Source organism: Chelonia mydas, chromosome 8, assembly GCF_015237465.2.
Source record: "Chelonia mydas isolate rCheMyd1 chromosome 8, rCheMyd1.pri.v2, whole genome shotgun sequence".
Lineage (NCBI taxonomy): Eukaryota > Metazoa > Chordata > Testudines > Cheloniidae > Chelonia > Chelonia mydas.
This window is the reverse complement of record NC_057854.1, coordinates 94962256-94983558: the sequence shown is the minus strand read 5'-3', so window position 1 is coordinate 94983558 and position 21303 is coordinate 94962256. Positions and strand designations below refer to the sequence as shown.

Sequence of the window (21303 nt, the reverse complement as noted above, 5' to 3'; positions counted from 1 at the left end):
GAAGCAAATAGATGGATCTCCTGCACAGAGTTTGATATTGCGTGTGTCTGATATTGATACCTATCTTTCGAAGCACTATGACCACCAAGAGGACATCTAGTCTTGAGTCTTGTTTCCACTTTTATGTTGGTAATTTGAACAAAGGAGGGTTTAAAACAATATTTTTAAATGTGGGGAGCTGAGTTCACAACTGTAGGATCCTAATTAGGACATCTTTTTTGGAAACTTGCATCAGACACCTAGCTGCCTTAATGATGGGAGCCATATAGTGGTGTGGAGTGATATACTATGTGTATAGTCCAAGAGCCATCCTGACATCATAGGGTAAGAAACTACACCTAGATATTATGATGCATGGTGTCCTATATATACCTAGAAGATAGATTAGGAAAGAAGGCTCAGGGCAGGCAGTGCGGGTTTGCAGTCCTTCATAGATCTTACCATTTGACTAAGGACTTGTCTATATGGTATGTCAGTGGACACTAGCTGGGTATAAAGTCTACGTGCATCAGCATATCATGCACTAACCAGCCTGCATGGACCCTGCTGGTGTGCACTAAACATTCCCTCATGCACTTAATTTGAGGTTTGAAACAACAGCATCCACATGGGCCAATTAGTACTCACGAGCTGCAGTATAAATTCTAGTGCATGCCAGCTTGTCTTGCGCACTAATGTACTGTGTAGACAAGGCCAGAAAGTAGCATATGGCTTTGCTGGCTGGCACCCTGATGGTACTTTTTAGCTGGCAGTCCATGGCACCTTGGAATCAAGGTGTGTGGGTAGACCTGTCTAAGAAGTAGGTACCATATGACTGAACTATTTATTAAAAACATTGGGTCTGCCCTGCCCCTTTGGCAGTCATTTACACCTGCACAAAGTAGGTGTAAAAAGCTACCAGTTCAGAATGAAAGGATTTTACAGTCACTTGCACAGATATAAATGACTACACAAGGAGCAAGGCAGTGGAGAATCAGACCTGACGGTGGTTATAATTTAGCGTCATTTTTGGTTTAGTGAACTGTTCCTCATCTGATCCTGATTTCTGCAAATGTATTCATTATGCATAGGCATTTTCTGATAAGTTTGGATGAATCAGTTCTATTCTAGGGCTTGTTCAGGAATTGTTTGCTTTGCATATTTGAAACTACTCTTTAATTATTTGTGAAATGGAGTTCTGTGCCCCTGCCGATTATTGTGGGGGAGGGGCATGCCCTTGCTTCCCCCTGCCCCTTGTGCAAGCCCCTGCTTTTGGCAAGTGCTGAATAAATTGCCCTCTCTGAATAGACCGTTTAAATTCATTTCAGAAATTTTCCCATAGAAGACACCTTAACATTCAGCAATATTTTATAGCACCAGCTAAGGATTTTCAGGAACTGATGTGGCAGGCATAACAATAACAAAATACACAGGTATTTGGCAGGAGATAGTTTGTGATCTTTGTACCTACCTGGTTCTGTATCCTTACACAAATCCTTTCCCCCCAAGATCTACCTAACAAAACATGGAAGTTTGAATGTTCTGAGCACATCATGCCGTCCTCCCCAGCCCAGCTTTGAACAGACTAGTAAGAATACATTAGCCTATTTTCACAACATCAGGTTTATTTAAAAATGTTCTTCATTGCAAACATTGGTAACACACCCAGCAGAATTTACTGTAACCGAAGATTCAGTAGATGGCTGAAAAAAGAGACAACATTCAGTATAGTCCAACCCATGGTATAATGAAAAATAAAAAGCCAGTTTCCACAGCAAACTCCCTACAAAACCCAAATATTACTCATCTGCATTGGATTCCAGTCTGTGTTTATTCTGCCCTTGGAATGAAGCGTATTCGTCAAGAGCTTTGAGCACTGAGCTTATACATATACAGTGGAACAATCTCTAAATAAAAGGAGAGAACACTGAACACTCTTTAGCACCAATGCTTATGTGTTAGGGCTTGCATGGTTCTGCCATTGCAGGTATATTGTACTGATTCTACTGCAGAGATAGATTTTTACAAATTTCTGTGTGGATCTGGCACTTAGAAGGCAAACTGTCCTTTGCAAGAATCTAGACATCTTTGAACAATGTATTGCAGTTTGATGCCTGTCTTTGAAGTGTGTATAACAGAATAGCTTTTTGAATGTGTTTTCTTGCAGATAAATATTTTGCTCTGCTTTCAGTTTGTGGCATTATTAGTTACAAAAGATTTGCCTCTTGAGATCAGTGCAATTTTCTTAGTGCTATTCTAAAACTAAACGAAAACTCTTTGTTTAAGGAGTAGAAGAGAAGATGAAATTAGCACACTTTCAATATGTTTTGCGAATTAGTTTCTGGCAGCAATACATCTACATAAATGCCATGTTCGTAATTAGTGAGATGCAAAAAAAAGGCTTTCGTCAGAAATAATTAAAAAGGGGTTAAATAAAAAAGCCAAAGCAAAAAAGGAGTGTCAGATACTATACTGGAATCAAATCAGTTTGCCCAGAAAGAACCAAAGTTGTCCATTGGTTAATTTCCCAGTATTAAAATCATCCCCCTAAAGAAGCCCCTGATCTCTTTCAAGCCCCTTGTATCTTTTCTGATCACAGCTCATCTCCTAGCTCCGGTACAAGCATGCTGACCATAACTCCACATTTTTTTCCATATAAGACAGAGTCCTCTCTCCAGCTGTGAGGTAGTGATTTGGGTACCAGGTCACTGGGTATCAGATACCATCAAACGTAGCAATTACACATTTGTTTCCAGTTCATTGATTTCAATAGTGCAGTGGTCTTTACTGTTGGATTTCTTTGTGTGGTTCCCAGCTGGGTTTAGTTCTTGCTCCACTTGTATAGGTATGTGGTGCTGAAACGCTTTCACTGTTTCTGGTCCACGAGACTCACTCATGTTCTTCACACATCCATTTCTCTGGTAAGCCATGATTTGATGAATGCTGATGGGTTTAGGTTCACAGATCAATGGCACCTATGCGGGAAACAGCAAGATGCTGCATATTATCACTGCTAAACACAGGCAATGAATCCCATCCTAATGATGCAGTTGCACTAGGTGCCTATCTGGCAAAAAATGCCTATGCAGGTTGGACACCTAATTCCCAGTGAAAGTCAATGGGAGTTAGGTGCCTAACCTGCATCGGCAATTAGGAGGGTTGGGGAAAAGTGCCTATCTGCATCTTTGGGCACCTAAATACTTTAGTAAATCTGGCCCTTGGTCCGTCAGCAGAACTGTTGTTATCACTGGAAGTTCAACCATTCTTCAAGGCAGTATATCTCCCTTTGTTTAGAAAGGGGATGAATGGCTAAGTGAGTGTCTATTTATATTCACCCTGGGCCCAATTTTTAAAGGTATTTAGGCACCTAAAGATGCAGATAGGTACCTAGTGGGATTTTCAAAAGCTCTACTAGCATCTTTAGGTGTCTAAATACCTTTAAAAATCTGGCTCTTTATTCCTTCCTGCATGAACAAGAGACAGCTAAGAAACTTAAATGTAAACAAATGCAAGGAAGAAAAAAGGAAAAACTACTTATGAAACATTATAATCAACCTGCAATCAGTGTTCATTGTCACAGGATTTGATCAAAGCAAATAATTTAGTAAGATCCTCAAAAGAGATGAGTAGGAAAAACGCCCACAGTTAGTTAGACTACTAAGTTACAAGGGCTACAAATCCAATGTTTCTGGGCCAGATGGAGTCATGTACAATACTGCATTATCATGGGGCTCCTCCTTATTGACTACTGATGCTATGAGGGGTTTTGTCTTTCTCTAAAGCATAATGTAGAGCAGGGGCTGGCAAACTTTTTGGTCTGAGGGCCACATCGGGTTTCTGAAATTATATGGAGGGCCGGTTAGGGGAGGCTGTGCCCGGACCCCACCCCCATCCGACCCCCCTGCTTCTCACTCCCTGATGCCCCCCCGGGACTCCTGCCCCATCCAACCCTCCCGCTCCCTGACTGCCCCCGGAGCCCCCACCCCTGACTGCCCCCCGCTGCACCATCCAAACCCTCCTCTCATTCCTGACTTCCCCCCGCCCCCCAGGTCCCCTGTCCCATCCAACCACCCCTTCTCCCTGTCTGCCCCTGGAACCTCTGCCCCTGGAACCTCTGCCCCTGACTGCCCCCTGCTGCCCCATCCAACCCGCCCTCCTTCCTGACTGCCCTGCTGGGACCCCTACCCCCATTCAAACCCGCTGTTCCCTGCCCTCTGACCGCCCCGACCCCTATCTACATCCCCGCCCCCCGACCACCACCCCAAACTTCCCTGCCCTCTATCCAACCCCCCCGCTCCCTTCCCCCTTACTGCACTGCCTGGAGCACTGGTGGCTGGCGGCGCTACAGCCGTGCCGCCCAGAGCACCAGGACAAGCAGCCGTGCCGCCCGGCTGGAGCCAGCCGCAGAGCACCGAGTCAGGCCACGATTCTGCAGCTGCGCTGCCCGGCAGGAGCTCACAGCCCTGCGGCCCAGAGCATTGCGCTGGCGGCGCAGTGAGCTGAGGCTGCGGGGGAGGGGGAACAGCAGGGGAGGGGCTGGGGGCTAACCTCCAGGGCCAGGAGCTCGGGGCTGGGCAGGAGGGTCCCGTGGGCCGGATGTGGCCAGTGGGCCATAGTTTGCCTACCTCTGATGTGGAGGCTACTGCTGAGCCAAGACACCAGATTGAACAGACCATTGGTCTATCTATGCTTTGGCACCTCCTTGCCTCCCTTTTACCAACCTATCATCTAGACCTCTGAGCTAACATACGTTTTTGCCCTCTGTGCTGTTTCAAAGGAAAAGAGGATTTTATTGATTGATTTCACAAGTAATGTGTTGAAATATCCTTAAAATAGAAACCAAGATGGTCTGATGGGGAAAACAATACGCAAATATTGGCAGAGGAAGGAGGTGGGCTTGCAGCTGAGACAAACTGCCTTTTGGGTATATTTGACTGACTACACTAAATGTGCAGCCAAAACATAAAGACGACTAATGGTATGTTTTAAAATGGTTATTGAGTGCCAAGTAGAAAATAAATCTCCCTGCAAACAAGTTTACAATCCTTTAGGGGGATTGGGTTATATTTTTGAATGAAACGCTATGCTCCAGGACAGAGTTTCAAGAATCTTCCTCCAAAGGAAACTAATAGTACTAAATACAGTAATAAAATGTCAGGAGTCCTGTATTATGCAGAAGGTCAGACGAGATGATCATAATGTTAGTTTCTGGCCTTATAATTGATTAAATATTTTTCTGTTAGTCTGTATGCTTAAAAAAGACTCCTAGTTTACCCAAGGTTTTAAGGGCTCCGTCCTGTGATCAATGGGAGTTGAGGGTGCTCAGCACCTCTCAATATAAGACCCTTCCTAACAAAACATGAAAGTTTGAATGTTTTGAGCACATCATATCAAGCAGTGACAATGGGATTCACCAGAAAGATTGGGCAGTAAAATGGGAGAAATGATCAATAATAATTTACTATTCTTATTTCTATTATTTAGTTAAGCTCTGCATGAGCTGGATGCTATGCAAGACCTAGAAAAAGACAGTCCTGCCCCATGGAGAGTGAGAGAGAAACACTTAGTTACAAGCTGTCCTGGCTGAGCAGAGGAAGTTTATTGGGGTCACTCCAATTAACAGAAGTGATTGGGGACTAACACTTAGGTGGACTAGCAGCAATAGGGCTAGAGCAAGAAATCTGTTTTAGAAAGGGATTTGAATGAAGAGGGGTCACCTTTTGCACCAGGAGTGGGAGTTCCAGGTGTAAAGTGAGGCATGGAAGAAAACACCAAGAGAAGAGTGGGAGAAGGAAACAAGGGGAGTGGAGCACAGGGAATGTGAGAAGAAGTAAGAGGAAAGAAAAGCAGAGATGTAAGCAGGGGCTTGCATGCGATGTAGAAGGTGTGAAGATGCCAGTGGAGGGATTTTAGAGGGGAGTGACATGTTCACAGTGGTGGAGGGAGGAAGATTATTTTAGCAGTGGGTGTTGTGAGCTGTGCTACAATATTCACTGTGATCATGAACATTTTCTTCATTTGCCCTTTTCTGTACACGCACAAAGATGGTTGCCATCTTGCTTCGGATCATAATTTCACAATCTGATTTTTTTTGTGCGAGAGTGGGCTTTTTGCATGATCTGATACTAAAAAAAGCATTGTCCCAAAACTTCACAAGAAAGCAAAATGTTGCGAGTTGTGAACTCACCCAAAATGGAAAGAGAAATTTTATGGATAAAATTTCATGGAAAAAACTTCTGTAGAGCTCTGTTTACACCCCGACCCCATTTAATACATATTCCTGAGGGTCCTACGTGTGGCACGTGTAGGGTGACCAGATGTCCTGATTTTATAGGGACAGTCCCAGTTTTTGGGTCTTTTTCTTATATAGTCTCCTATTACCCCCCACCCCCTGTCCTGATTTTTCACACTTGCTGTCTGGTCACCCTAGGCACATGGCATTTTGTGCAATGCGCTACAGAGCCCACAACATAGTGTTCTGGGTTCTCTAATATTATTCAAACAAATACCTTGCACTGTATGGTCATACTCCTGGGAATGACTTTAAAAAGCCATGACTCTGATGCTACCTGCTTAGTTAGGTGATGGTGCACAGTGATGAAGTCCAACTGCTATCCTATGTTTGGAGATACCGCTTATTCCCACCCTCAGAGTTTAAAATATCACCCTCATTAAAGGGCAACAATCAATTGTTTAAACTCCATAACATATCGTCTGTACTGTCCTAAAAAAAGGTAAATCCTTTACACTAATGCTACAAATATTACCTACGTTTGAATTTTGATCCATAGCCTAATTTTGTTCTTTCCATTAATATAAATTTCATCCAGAATAAATGAATGTGAGATGTTGATGTTTAAAATATTTTTATACTGACAAGGAGTTCATTGCTCCAGACTGACTCATTTTGTTTTGTTCTTACCTCATCACCATCCTTGGTGAACTCCTTTCTGCAGACATGAGCCATGATTCCAGCAGCTAGGGCATCTCCCAACACATTGATCATTGTTCTAAATCTGTCTCTGACAAACAAAACAGTGGTGTTAGGTGACAGGTGCTCTGTCTTGGAAATAGTCATACCTGCAACAGGTACATACTGATTCAACACTTTAAATATTTAGAAAAAATCAACTCAAGAATAATCATTGCTGTTTTCTCCATAGTCTGTGAGCTATTTGCCTCTATTCATAGTTTTGTATTTGAGTATTTAGATATTAAAAACTCAGAATATTGTCTGATTTGGGGACTGATCCTGCAAAATGTCAAGTTCCTCAACTCAAGTGACTTGAGGGCAATCAATATCTTGCAGGTCCCTGATAAATGAAGAATCACAGCAACCAGAATGCTGGTTAAGGAGATCACTGTGTGTAGCAGAGTCTGCAGTCTTCCAGAACAACATACCCAAATAACAATGCTTTCCCGGCAATATCAAACTAACAGGAAACAGTCAACTTATATCACACTCCTGTCTGAAAACACCTTACCTGCTATCATTACAAGTAACAGTTAAGACTAGGACAGAAAGAAATGAGAGAGAATATTTTCAGTTTATTGACTTTGTGCATTTGACAACATCTGTATAATAGATTTCACGATTCTCATATCCTGGGACCAGTTTCAGTGTTCTCCCTGTTTAGTCAGTTAATCAGTCTGTTTCCCCTTGTTTGTACAGGGGTCTCACACAGCAATACTAAGAAAAATATTTTTAAAAAATGGATTGTAAAACCACAAATATTGATGGGACTCACGGACAAGGGTAGTATCTGAAACTACTTTCAATACATTATTTCCAGTTGACAATATTTCAAGTTAGAGAGACAAGGTAGGTGTGGTAATACTTCTCCCACCTTGTTTCGTTCAGATCCTGGAATCAATATGGCTACAGCTACACTGCATGTATTTCAAACTAACTGTATCCTTTTGTGTGTGAAACACCAATATGATAAAGTTTTCAGTGTAACTTAATTTATGAATTTGTATAATAAAACTGAGATTCAGAATCATTCAAATGTTTGGCTTATAAAAGTGAATGAAGGTCCAATATCGTACTCCTCAGATTTCAAAGCATATAGAACATAGTGGATTTAAACTCTATGGGCCAGACTTTTCATACACTTTATGCATGCCTAATTTGCAAGTATATTTGCATGCCTAATTAGATGCACCTCCATGCAGTTATCCAAATTACATATACAGTTACAGTAACTACACATGAAAATTGCATGTCTACTGCACTTAAAAATCTGGACCTAGATGTATCTATCCCTCTTAGCCTTAACTTACTGCTTTTGACTCTGCTTTGATGAAGATCTTCACAAGTAAAAGTAAAAAGCAAAAATGTAGTTACAGCAGGTGTTTGCAGGAGGTGCTGTTATAATCTTACAAGTTTTTTCTTAGCTTGTGAACAAGTTTTGACTCTTGGAAAGACATGTTAGATGGTTAGCTTTGGGCTCTGCCTAGAGGCAGCTTTGAGTGGGAAGAAGCTATTTTGGGGTCTGATAAGAGGGTACAATTATATATAATCAGATACAAAACTTGTACTCAACATTTTAACAAAGTAGGTAAGAAGTGTGTGTATGTTTTTTCTTGGGCACTGGATAAAATTATTAAATTCACGTACCCACTAAGGTTACCTAAATGAGTTATTCTACAAGCAATACAACTAATGCATTGTAATGGAGATTTCAATTCTGTCAGATCATTTAAGCAACTTTATGTTTTTCTACCCCCAAATGTAATGATGAAAATATTTGTAAAGCTAGCCACAGTATGGACAGATCAGTTCACTCTGCACCTATAGGTTTATGAAACTGCCAAGCACTAGTCCAAGAAATGTAAGTATGCCCTTCTCACTCAAGGTGACCTGCAAAAGAAAAAAATTGGGCATGCAACCTTCTTTGATCTTTTTATAGAGCCTGAAGTGGTTTTTTGTTGTTGTTTTTAAATTTCTGCTGGTTTTACACTAGAAATTCAAGGCTTGTCTAAGCTGAAAGGCTCTGATGACAAGACAAATAGTGAAATGGTGACTTTACAAGTATTGAGTCAGAGCCAAGTAATTGAGACGGGAAGAGCTTTTTAGTCAGTGTGTTTAAACACCTTGTTTTTGTTGAGCTTTGTTATCTGTTAAAGAATGGCTTTGTTATAGATTCAACACCCTTGCCCTTTAAAGGTTAGAGGTCACAATAAACATCCCAGGAACATCCGAGAAGTTCTCCAGCAAAACCAAGAAAAGCCAGACTTGACATTCCTGATATTTTTGAAAGTAAAAAATAAACTTAAAAAAATACTCAACCTTCAGGCTGTCTAAGCCTCCTACAGAAACAAAAAAGGCCACAAGCCCAACTTTTTCCCCCCGAATACTTCATAAAGTTCTTTTAGTGTGGTAAGTTTAAATAAAATACAGTGAACTTGTAATTGCACTTTTGTAGCATCTTGTGCGATGGATCTTTACTGTATTTAGAGGAATCATGAAGAAATGTAAGATTGTTGGACTTACTTAGAATAAAAGAAAAGCAGCTATTGTAAAGAGAGAGAGGGTATTATATCTACTGGATATAATCAGAACTGCTCAACTATGGCCTCATCTACACTGCAAAATGTTATCATGTCTGAACACGAATGCCAACAGTTGAGTTAACTGATAAAATGCTGAACTGTTTAGATTATCTCTGTAGACCTGGCCTGTGCATTATCAGAGCTAAGACCTGAACTGCTCATAATCTAGATACCAAAAACTTGAACAGTTTTGAATAATGAAGGATATGAAAGTTTAAATCTGCTCATGGGCAATTCACAAAGAAAGAGCTGAAATTCAAAATAAATTATTTGTTATTTATTCAGCTAGCTCTGGCCACAGACGCTATACTGCTAATGAGGAGTCTCTGTTAGTTTGGGTGCCTTTTCAAGTTCTATCCCTGTTGTCTCTGTGAAGTTCCCAGTGATTATGATGTGCAGAAATGACAGCTGTGACACCCTAAGCGTCTATGGATTGACATGCAGAGTACAGAAAAACAACTTGATTTGCAGATGGAAGGAAGGTTCAGACACTAAGTTACTTACAATGCCCAGTCAACTGCAATAATTAAAGTGATGTCATCTGTAGGCAGCCCAACTGATGTCAGAACAATGACCATAGTCACAAGGCCAGCTTGTGGGATCCCTGCAGCACCTATGCTGGCAGCTGTTGCTGTGATACTTTAAACAAGAAGAGGAACAATAAGATTTTACAGCCATATCACATGGCTGGCAATAACACAAAGTATCTCTACATGACTGTTTCTGGACCAGAATCACTCACGTACAAGCCACGGCAACAGGAGTTGATGAACTGTGATTAGAAATCAGCCAGATGGCTAGAATGGGACACATTAGCCTGCTACATTTTCATCTTTTATGCCTATAGCCAAGTGGGTGAGCTCCAGTGGTAAGATTCTGCACTGCGCCTCTAAGCCATGGCACAGAACTTCTGACCTTAAGGGAAGGGAGGGCAGCTAAAGTGGCTTTAAGCTACTTTTGCACCCTCCTGATTCTAGGCTGCTTTGCAGCCTTCAGTGTAATTTAAACAGTTGTGGGGGCCTGTCTCAATGATGTCAGCCTGTCCCCAGAATCTCTTCAATGCTGCATACTGCAGACTTGAAGTTGATACACACCCACCCTCAGTGTAAAACCTATGTCAAGGCTTGCAAGGAGGTCCTTGGAACGAACCTAATAGATGATGTCTGTAGTTCCTGCACCAAGGGAATCCTCCTCTGCCAGTCCTTTTATGCTGTTCTAGCCCTTCTAGCCAGCATATATGAACGGGAGTAGGGGTGAGGATCTCATCCTAGATCCTGGTTTCATCTATTTGGGTCTAAGTATGAAGCAAGCATGAATGATTTCATCCTTCTCTTATGTTTCTGGAAAATAGAAACCAGTCACTACTCCTGTTTGATTCTCGTATTTTTCAGCCAGGCAGGAAGAGGGCAGACTTAAAATTCCATCCTCTGGAAAAGAGAGGATAGTTTTGTGATTAAGGAACTAGGCTGGAACTCAAGACCTCTGGATTCAGTTTGTCTCTGCCACAGGCTTCCTGTGTGACCTTGGGCAAGTCACTTAGTTTCTATATCCCTCAGTTCCTCATCTGTAAAACAGGGATGATAATAATATTTCCTGTCTCCTACCCTTTGCCTGCCTCATCTACTTAGTCTGTAAGATCCTCAGAACAAGGACTGCCGTTCACTACGTCTTTGTACAGTATTTAGCACAATGGGTGCCAGTCTCCAATCTTGGCTGGGGACTCTAGGCTCTATCGCAATACAAATAGTGAATGAATGAACTGAAAAATTCATTTTTATTTGACACTGAGTATTGAACCAAATGTCTGACTTCAAATAAGAAATGGGACTGAGTCAGAGTGTTTGGATCATGATCTAGGTGAGACAAAGCTTAGGTGTTTTCAGATTGAGGGTACCATTCTGAGTTCCTCTTCCCCATGTTCAGTGGGGGGAGTCTTAGATCAGGATTCTAGTTTGAGACCATCTCTGATACAAATATTAGTTTCCATGCAGGCTTAAGCTCTCTACTACATACTTGTTCAGTGTTCTATTTAATTAGTGCTCTTTTGGAAAATGGATTCCCTTTTCCAGGAGCATAAATGATTGGGTAGGTTGACAGATGGAAAGAGGTAGACAGGAGGAAGAGAGTTAGGCCAGCTACTAGAAAAGACAAAACATAAATATAAAGACAGTAAGTGGGTGACTTACTAAAGGAAATAGTAAGTAATAACCATTTGCATTTATACAGTACCTGTCATCCCATGATTTCAAAATTCTTTACAAATGTTAGTTAATTAAGCCTCAAACTGTTGTTATCCCTATTTTCCAATGAGGACACTGTGGAACAGAGATGTTCATTGACTTACTCAAACCCACACAATGAATCCATGGTGCTATAATAAAAAGAACCTAGGAGTCTTAGCTTGCCCACAATACATAAATAAATTCCTTATGTGGGTAGAGGGAGAGTGAAAATTTAGATTTATAAGCAAGTTGAAAAAAATTAAAGCTTGTGTGGCATTTGGATACCATGGTGGTGTGCCTAGCCTAAACAGAAAGGAATGTCATCTCAATGTACGAAATGGAAATGAAATTCAGTGGTGAATGTTAAAGGTTCCCTGGACACCAAACTATTTCAGAACAGAATCTCTGACTCGGTTGCCAACCAGGATTTAGACCTGCTACTGCTCCCATTAAAGTCAGTGGTGAAACTACCAATGACTTACCTGGGAGCAAGTATAGGGCCTTTAATTAGTAAAATCAGGGAATTCTGCTGTTGCTCATGCTACTTTTCAGGCCAACTTCACAAATTCAGCCACTAAACAATGGTCCCAAATAGAGATGTTTGTTGGCATAATTACATTAAAAGGAAATTGGCAAGGTTAGGAGAGTGTCTTTAGTTCTTTCACTTCTACAGAGATGGGCCTCAACAAGCCCTTGCAATCTTAGTACCAGATCTCGATCCCCCTCAAACCTATCTTCGTAACAGGCTGGGACAAAAAAAAAAAATCAAACCAGAACATCCTGAAATTTGGGGATGTTCAGGTTTGGATCCAGATTTCAAATCTCCCAGCGTGGGAGCAGCTAAATCTAGAGAGGGTTTGTCCCATCTTAGACCGAAGATGGTTAGATTCAGTGGTGGAATTCAAGATTAGATTTTGTTGTGGGGCCGATCACCTTTAACTATCTGTTTTCGCCCTCTCTTTCCTTCCATTCTACCCTTGATTTCCTTCCTCTCTTTGATTTGTTTTTAATCTTCCTTTGTCCCTTTCCTCCTACTCTGGCTTTACTTATATCCCCTTATTTATTGGCATGAAGCCTGTGCTTGGCAAATGAGCAGACATGGTTTTGCTCTGAGCAGTTTACAATATACATTCTTTCCATCTCCCATCATCCTTCTTGTTCTCTAATCTTCCAGATCACCCTTTCCATCTTCCTCTTCCATTTGGATGATTTTTATAACATACCACTTGTTTTTATCTTTGTTCTGGGCCCATCTCTAATTAAAGTGTAACCAAATCATAGATCACAAAGACTAAGGGTATGTCTACACAGAAGCTGGGAATCACACGTCCCAGCTGCTGTGTATAGATGTACATGTGCTAGTTCTCCGCGAGCTGGTGTGCTAAAAATAGCAATGTGGCCTCGGCATCATGAGAGGCAGCTTGGGCTAGCCACCCAAATATGTACCCAGGAGGTTGGCCGAGATTGCACTCAGGTGACTAGGCCAAGTCACACGCCGTCACACACATTGCAGTCACACGCTATTTTTAGCATACGCTAGTTTGAGCACAGCTAGCACATGTATGGCTACTTGAGCTGTGAATTGTCTCTCCCAGCTGAGTAGACATATCGATAGTCCTGCACATGACCATTCTCACTTATAGTACAGGGCGAGAAGGCAACAGCTCATATGGGCCAGATTGATTTTTTTTTTCTAGTTTGACCAAACTTTCCCATTAATTCATAAGCAGACCCCAGTTATAGGAAAAAGCTAATTGAAAAAACTTTCTTGCTGTTGTCATTCAGGTTTTATACACACTAGAACTGAAGATGTGCAGGCCACAACAGTGTAAACATGCCCAGATACGATGGAGATGAGGTCAGAGGGTAGATGGTAGGTCGATCTCTAATGTGGTCAGGCCTTACTCATTATATGAATGTTTTTCTAATCATTCGTTCCTTGCTAAAAACCTGCAGGTTTCGCTCCCTGAGGCGTTCTTTGGCAGGCAGTGAAATCATTCTGGCAATAGTTAACTGGTTGGAATATTTTTTTCTATTTAGGATTGGTTACACTATTTTCAAGAAGAAGTTATTTAAAATATAGAATCTATAGTCAGGGCTCTCTAGCCAGTGAGAATTTACAAGCAGCAGCAGTAGAAGCCATGTTTAAAACCTGAGGAGACCCATTCTGTAACGTAGATAGCCCTGCAGGCGTAAATTACAGCAGCCTCCTTGGGCTTGCCCTATGGGCCATGCAGTTGGAATTTCTCTGCCATGCTTCATTCCTGATGTGCCCAGCATGCCCCTGTTTTATCAAGACCTGCGAGGGATCCTTGGGAGGCAACCTTACAGCTGTCTTCCATATTGCCTGCACTTGATGAATCCTCCCCTGGTCTGCTGTGGTACTTAGGGTTCCTGAACGCTGCTCTGGCCCTCCTGTGGTGTAAAGGGCAGAACTCATTGCTGAGGAGCTTACCTTTGAAGTTTACAATGTTTAAAGTTATTCGTGGAGGGAAGGGGCTGGTCTTTACATACTCCCCGTCCTATGCACTGGAAGTGCATCCCCAACAGCACAGGGATTTGGAGGGATTCATTTTTTTTTATAGGATTCAAGGGGAAAAAATTAAACACTGCTAGCAACAAAGTTGTAATCCTAAATGAATGAGCTACAACTGGCCAAAAAGCGAAGGACAAAAAAAGCCAATTTAATAAATTGAAATGCAATATATTTCTCCGTTCATGTCTATTTTAATAGTGCTAATAAGATTTCCCTCCACACCAGCCCTGATCTTACAGGAAGCTTTGAACTGAAGATTGCAGCCGCAGTAATGTGCTTGATACACAAAGGAGAGAACATCACAGATTTAATAAGTCAAATGGAAAGGTTGCTGGGCTTTTGTTTATACCTTATAGTAATAATCTGTCCAAAATCCAGCTCATAATTATTTACTTGAGCAATAAAGATTGCTGCCACCGCTTCGTAGAGGGCAGTTCCGTCCATGTTGATCGTGGCCCCAACAGGCAACACAAATCTGGCAATCCTTCTGTCAACATGGTTATTCTCCAGCAAGCACTTGAAAGTTATAGGCAATGTGGCTGAGCTGCAAAACATCCAAAACAAAAACCAAAACCAAACACATGTTGAAAGCTGTTTTATCCTCAGGGACTAACATTAAAAGCAGCAAACTCATCTCTCTTCCCCTGCATATAGATCATATTCAATGCTGTATCCATTCAAGCCCTACTTCCTATCTTCGCTTCTGTGTCTGCTTATGTATCAGGCCAATCTGGCTTCACTGATAATGGGAGTTTTGTCATTGGCTTCTGTGAGAGCAAGAGCAGGTCAGTTGTGTTTAATGAGCACAAGGCACTTGAGCGTGTATGTGCAAAGTCTGCTTTGCACTGTTACGCAAGAGACAATCGTTCAGTTCCCGCTCTACACATTTTTAAATCAATATTGGATGTTTTTCTAAAAGGTATGCTCTAGTTCAAACAGTGATTTATTCAGAAAGTTCTATGGCCTGTGTTAGGCAGGCGGTCAGACCAGATAATCACAATGGTTCCTTCTGGCCTTCTAACCTATGAAAGGTAGAAAGCAAGGGCTGGAGATGCTGCAGAAGCCATTTTGTGTGTTTAGCCACCAAAGGGTCAAGGAAGGAAAGTGTCTCATACAGCTCAGTTGTGATGCCTCTCGAATCAAAATTTCACTGTTGATACTTTCGGAAGGAAGTTCCATCCCGTCCTCCTTAGACAGAAAGTTGATAGCCCTGATGATAAGCTTTGAAGCAGGGTAAGATGTAAACCAAAGAAAGGCAAGGATCTCCTCAAGGCTCCAATAGGGATAGAGGACATGTCTCAGGCCCACCCCATCTCCCTTCAAGCATACAGTAAATAGTGCAGTTTTATTAAAATGTAAGTCTGATCCTGTGCCTGCACAGGATTTCTCCCCCTATCCCCCATGCTTATTAAATTTAAGGGCCTCAGCTCCTACTAACAATGGGAGTTTTGAACACAGACTGAGGGCAGTGTACGCCCTTAAGATTGTGCCAGTGCCTACTGAGTATTGACACCAAACCAAAAATAAAATACCTGTTTAGGCAACAATTTATAATGGCTACACAGTAAACAGGATTATTTTAAAAACAGGTTGCTCCTTGAGCTGAACTCTACAAAACTCTCTCCTCCCAACCCTCCAAGTGAATTTAGTGCTGGTGAAAGATGTCAGATAAATAGCCTTGGGGACTGAAGTCCTCTGTTTGTCCACAGATCAGATACAATAAAGTGCAAGGTTCCTCAACCATGGTGAACTGGTGGGATCACTTCTTTGGACCAGTGAAAGTACAGTTGAGTGTCTGTGCCTGCTCATTCCTTACCCTCTCTGCTGATGCTGCAACCAAAGAAGCCAGCTGGGACAGAGAGATCTGTGCACTAAGGAGAAGATTTAGGGCTGGCCTACACTGGGAACAGCTACATCGCTCAGGGGAGTGGATTTTCATCACTAGGTTGTTGGATGAATTCTTCTGTCAGTATAGCTGCTTCCTCTTGGCAACCCCTCCTGTCAGCATAGGCAGTGTCTACATTGAAGTGCTACCATAGTGTAGCTGCAGTGCTATGATAGCAATTTGTGTTGACATACCCTGAGACAGAGACCACTGGTTCACTTCGCACACACCGCTAAGCAGCCATATAACTGTAACCCATTTTGATCCCTAGCGATCAAATCACAAACCTGAGAATGGCTAGGTTGGTGGCAAATTGAAATTACTGCTCCTTATTGGCCAAGAATTGCACACATCCTATTTTTGTTCTCTCTTCTCCTCTTCCTTGCCCTTTACCCTGTCCTGCTTGTTCATCTCATCCATCAGTTATGTCTTGTCTCTTTGATTGTAAACTCAATCAAAAAGACAGGGCTGGATCTATCACTTGTAATAGATTTGTACAGCGCCTAGCACAATGGGGCCCTGACCTAGTTGGCCTCCAGGTGCTACTGGAATATAAATGTAAAACAGAAACCAACATCTTATAATGGACAGTGTTAGGCAATTCAACCATAGGCATAGCTGCCAATAATAATGAATAATTAACTTAAAATCTATTATTACCACTTTTGAGCTACTTAGAGTTCTGCAGTGACATCCACCTCTTTTATAAAAACTTCATCTCTTGCAACTCAACAGCTTCTTTTACAATGAATCCTTGTGTTTCTTTGTATGGAGAGGAGGGGGAAATGTTTATTCTTTTTTCAAAGTTTTTTACATTATTATAAGTTTAATGCATCCAGAGGGCATAACATATGAATAACAATCCTTCATGACTCTTTCTTATCTTACACAGACTACCTACCAAATGCCACATTAAAAATAATAAAAAACTCCAACTAAAGATGAGGTAAGTCCCACATGCTCTCTTGCGGTTAGGATATGCAGGTGGTAGTTTGGGAAACTAGCTGTTCAGACAGACAGTAACCCACTCAGGACAGCAGAATAAAACTTGAAAATTCTGGTTCATGTGGGGTTTATGTGAACCTTTTCTTCTTGTTTCACATCCTTAAACTTTGCTTTCAGTTTCAGGCTCAAACAAATCTGAAAATTAAAGCAAAACTCAGCAAAACCCAAAATTTTTAATTTTGGGGCCTATTTTCAGCCCAAGAGGTTATGAAGCCACTGATATGATACGATATGATATGAAGCTACTGAGTTTTGCATGGTTTCAACTAGGAACCATAGACTGTGCTAGGTTCCCAAGAAAATTGGCCCAAGTTCAATCAGAAGGATCACTAATCTCTGAAAGCCTGTCCTAAATTTTGCAGTTTTCAATGAAACTCAAATCTAGCATTTTTCACACCCCTCAGTGATGTAGCTGTGTGGACCTAACTTGTTGGTGTAGACCTGGCCTAACTGAGTGTTAGTAAAAGCAGCTTTTGGGGTCTAATGTCAAATGCTGAGGAAACTGTTAGGTTTTAACACTTGACCCATACCTTGAGGCCAAATCTAAAGCACTGTTTTTGAATAGCTAAATATGCTTCAGAATTTCCTGAAGCCGTTAGTAAAGAGAGGAGGCATCTTGTCCTACTCAGGACTGTATTACTGACCAGCAATTGCAAAACAATTACAGATTTATCCCACTCCATTTTGGTGCTTGTACAGCGGCAAGGATTGAATACAAACCAATATTTCAGTTATGCAAAGCTCTAACGGAGGCCACAAAAGAAAAGAAAAGCCAGTCTCTATAGAAAAAACACCTTCTTCAGCTGTTTAGCCCTGCCTCTTTATCTTGCAAATGAATCCTAATTCTTATTATTGCTCCAGAAAGTCAACAAGGTGACTTAATCTAGAATTGTTACACCCCCCTTTTGTTAAATCTGTCTTTAATTTACACTGCACAAGAGCCAAGGTTTCAGAGTTTCATAAGAAGCAAAAAGCCCCTTGAAATGTTCACCTTTTATTTATGCTGTGTGCAGAGGAAAAGAGAACTGGTTCTTTTGATGGGATGCACTATTGAGAAGATGCTGCCTTTGATTCACTGACATTGTAGAAAGATGACTATGGAGAAAAAAACCCTCTACATGTTCTAGGGAAATTATAATCAAACCAAGGGGCATTCTATCTATTAGCCAAATTCTGTCCTTCACACTGCGAGAGGTGCCTGGGGGGAGGAATGGTAACAGCGACAGATGTTCCCTGAGCCAAGCCTCCCTTTGTGCCTGTCACAAAAGCTGAACAATGTCCAAGGGCCTAAGAGCCTGGGATCACCACCCAAACTCGCTGGCCACACACCCTCTTGGGGATATGGAATGCTACCTAGTATATCACTGGGACCCCCTGCCAAACATGAAAGGAAACAAGCACATGTTGTGCGATGGTCCTGTCTGGGTGCGCTGTTTGGGGGGATGAGGAGGAGGGTAAAAGAAACTTCTGCCCTTTCCGCCCTCCACCAATATATATGTGCAAATAAGTCAGAATTTTGCCCTATATGTTTGACATTTCCATACAAATGCCAAGTATGTCATTGGCATCTAAAGTGATAAAACTGGACAGCACATGGGGACTGATTGTTGGATGGAGAACCCTTCACTTATAGGTTATGGGTTCCAGTTATGCTTAGGTCAGCAAAGTCATTGCAATGAGATGACTGCTTGGTGGCTTACAGTTCCTGTAGTGGACAGGAGTTCACATCCCAATGCTACCAGCACCATTTCCACAAAGTGGCACCCTTACTTGCAGTCTTGGCGGAGGTGCCAAGAACTCAATTAGCTTTGGGAATGACCCTCAAAAAGGATCCCTGGAAAACAAAGATAAGGCAAATTAAGGAGCTGGTGTGGGAAGGCTTGCGCTAGCACTTCCTTGTTTTACCGGATCTGTGGTTAGCTAGATGTATTTAGACTCCTGATCTATCATTCCATCATCTTTCACCAACACTAAATTCAGTAAAAAGATGAATTATCCACTAGAGACTCACTAAGCTTTGTCATAGTCTACATTAGTGTTGCTACATATAAAGAGCCAGGTGAAGAATAATTTACTTTTTGGCCATGGCTTTATCCAGTATAATCTGTATTTAAAACACTTCATCCTTCCCATCTGCACCCTCCACTCCCATTTGTCTGTCTTGTTTACCTGTAGTTGTAAGCTCACTGGAATGGAGACTATCTTTGCTAGGTGTTTGTACAGTGTGGCCTTGATCTTTGAGTGGGTTTTCCAAGAGCTACCATAATAACTAATAATAATAGGCAAAGAAAACAGCTGGCCCTTGACATGAACAGGGAAATCTCCCAAGAGTGATTTGTCTCACTTTTTGTGCATGGTATGTCTTTTCTATAGTTACGACCTTTAACTAAAGAAATCTTTCCACACCCGGTGGTTTTCAGTGTTCTGTCTATCATTAGATGTAGGCATGCACTGATGCAGAAACATATGGTAGAGACACATTAGTAGGCCAACCTTTTGTTCTGCTTTAAAATGATCTGATAATCCAGTGCCTGTATTATTAATATTAATTTGTTGCCTTTGTGGCAAGTAGTACTTAATCAGATACAGATGTGATGACTGTCAGGAGAAGCAGCTTTACTTTCCAAAACCAATTATTTGTGCATGTTCTTTTGGCAACAACTCAGTTATATGCAGTATCTATTCTTCTCACTATCACCAAGGTGAAAAGTTCAACTATCTCATCACAAGATGCTACCATGTAAGAGGAAAAACACCAAATAATGTATATTTTTTAAAAAAGAAGTCTACATTGCACTTGCAGAAAAATGCATCTGTTGGTGCAAACGGGCAATTGCACATGCAGCATACAAAGCTATGCACAGAGTCATTTGAGAATGTGCACAATTTTCTGCTTGTGTCCGTACTGGCATTGCAGACTATCAAGGAATGCTGTGTAAACACAAAACACAGTTTAGACAGTTGGGTCTGTAGTTTGGTCACTATAAATCAGGCCTGACTTTTGCTGTATATCTATGACTTAAGATTTTGGTACATTTTAGAAAAGAAACTTTGAAAAATTCATGATACCATGATCAACCCGTACCCTAGAGACTAAACTACAGAGAAGGTAGCTAATAGTTGCAGAATGATCTGATGGGCTCAGAGATATAGGCAGACAGATGATGAGAGAAACCAAAGGTAAAATACATAGGAAGAAATAATGACCTGCTTCAATCAAAAGGGGAAATAGCTGTTTAGAAAGCAATAATGCAGAAAAGATCAGGTGAATAATACATTGGATATGAACTCACAAATGTGAAGGAAGAGAATCTATTGTATGACAAAGGAAGTAACTGTGCTATTTTATAAAGCCCCGGTAAGACCACACTTGGTAAGTATAGGATTCTAACCTGGTGAAAAATGCCATTATCTTTCTAAAGTACAAACTGGAAGAAGAGAAAGGGGCACTTTTTTCTGGAGCTGAGAAAGGTAAAACAATGAGAGACACAAGTCCTAAAGAGGGAAAAATTCAGGTTGAATAGATAAGAAAATGTCCTTAGACTAAGGGGAATTAAGTAATGGAATAAATGGTCCAGAGAGGTGTTGTCACCAGCATTAGAGGTTTTCAGAACCAGGACTGAGGAAACCTTAGTGGGATCAGGGGAGAGTGTTGAGAGGGAGCCTGAAAGGTCTTTTCCAACAACTAAGATCTATGACTGTAAGATCATCATCATCTGTGAGTCTGGGGAATACAAATGCACCTGAAGCGACAAACTTTTATGTGTTGTTCTACTTAAAAAATAGCCTTAAACTTTCAAACTTCATTAGAACTAATAAAGCCACCCAAAACGCAATTTGCTCCTGATTTCACTGTGCAAAATATACTGTACTATATTTCAGTTAGCAAGTTATTAAATTTTATAAACATCCTGTAAAAATGAAATTTATAATAGAGATGCTGACAGTCCCTTAATTTTTATGGCCTTTAGTTGGAACCATTATGATTTCAGGAATATATGGATGCAGTGTAGACTAGGTAGCCCAGGAGACAATGGAAGTTCCTAGGTTCTGTTCTCAGCTCTGGAACAGACTCTCCATGTGACTTCGGGCAAGTCACTTAACCTCTCTGTGTCTCTGTT

At 41.3% G+C, this 21303-nt stretch overlaps 1 protein-coding gene across 5 annotated transcripts in view; it reads right to left on the bottom strand.

Annotated features, from left to right (window-relative positions):
* Window positions 1–1586: 1586 nt before the first annotated feature.
* The window catches only part of SLC1A7 (solute carrier family 1 member 7), a 92843-nt gene continuing 73126 nt past the window's right edge, over window positions 1587–21303 (bottom strand). For 2 of the 5 annotated variants that reach the window (XM_037907171.2, XM_007062178.4), the window contains 4 exons: window positions 14642–14836; window positions 10039–10173; window positions 6902–7001; window positions 1587–2954 (listed from right to left, as the gene is read on the bottom strand). In XM_037907171.2, coding sequence (XP_037763099.1) covers window positions 2718–2954; window positions 6902–7001; window positions 10039–10173; window positions 14642–14836 — 667 coding nt within the window. In that variant the 3' untranslated portion in view covers window positions 1587–2717. The remainder of the gene's footprint in view (window positions 2955–6901; window positions 7002–10038; window positions 10174–14641; window positions 14837–21303) is intronic. The other 3 variants (XM_043521092.1, XM_043521091.1, XM_043521093.1) reach the window with 3 other exon arrangements.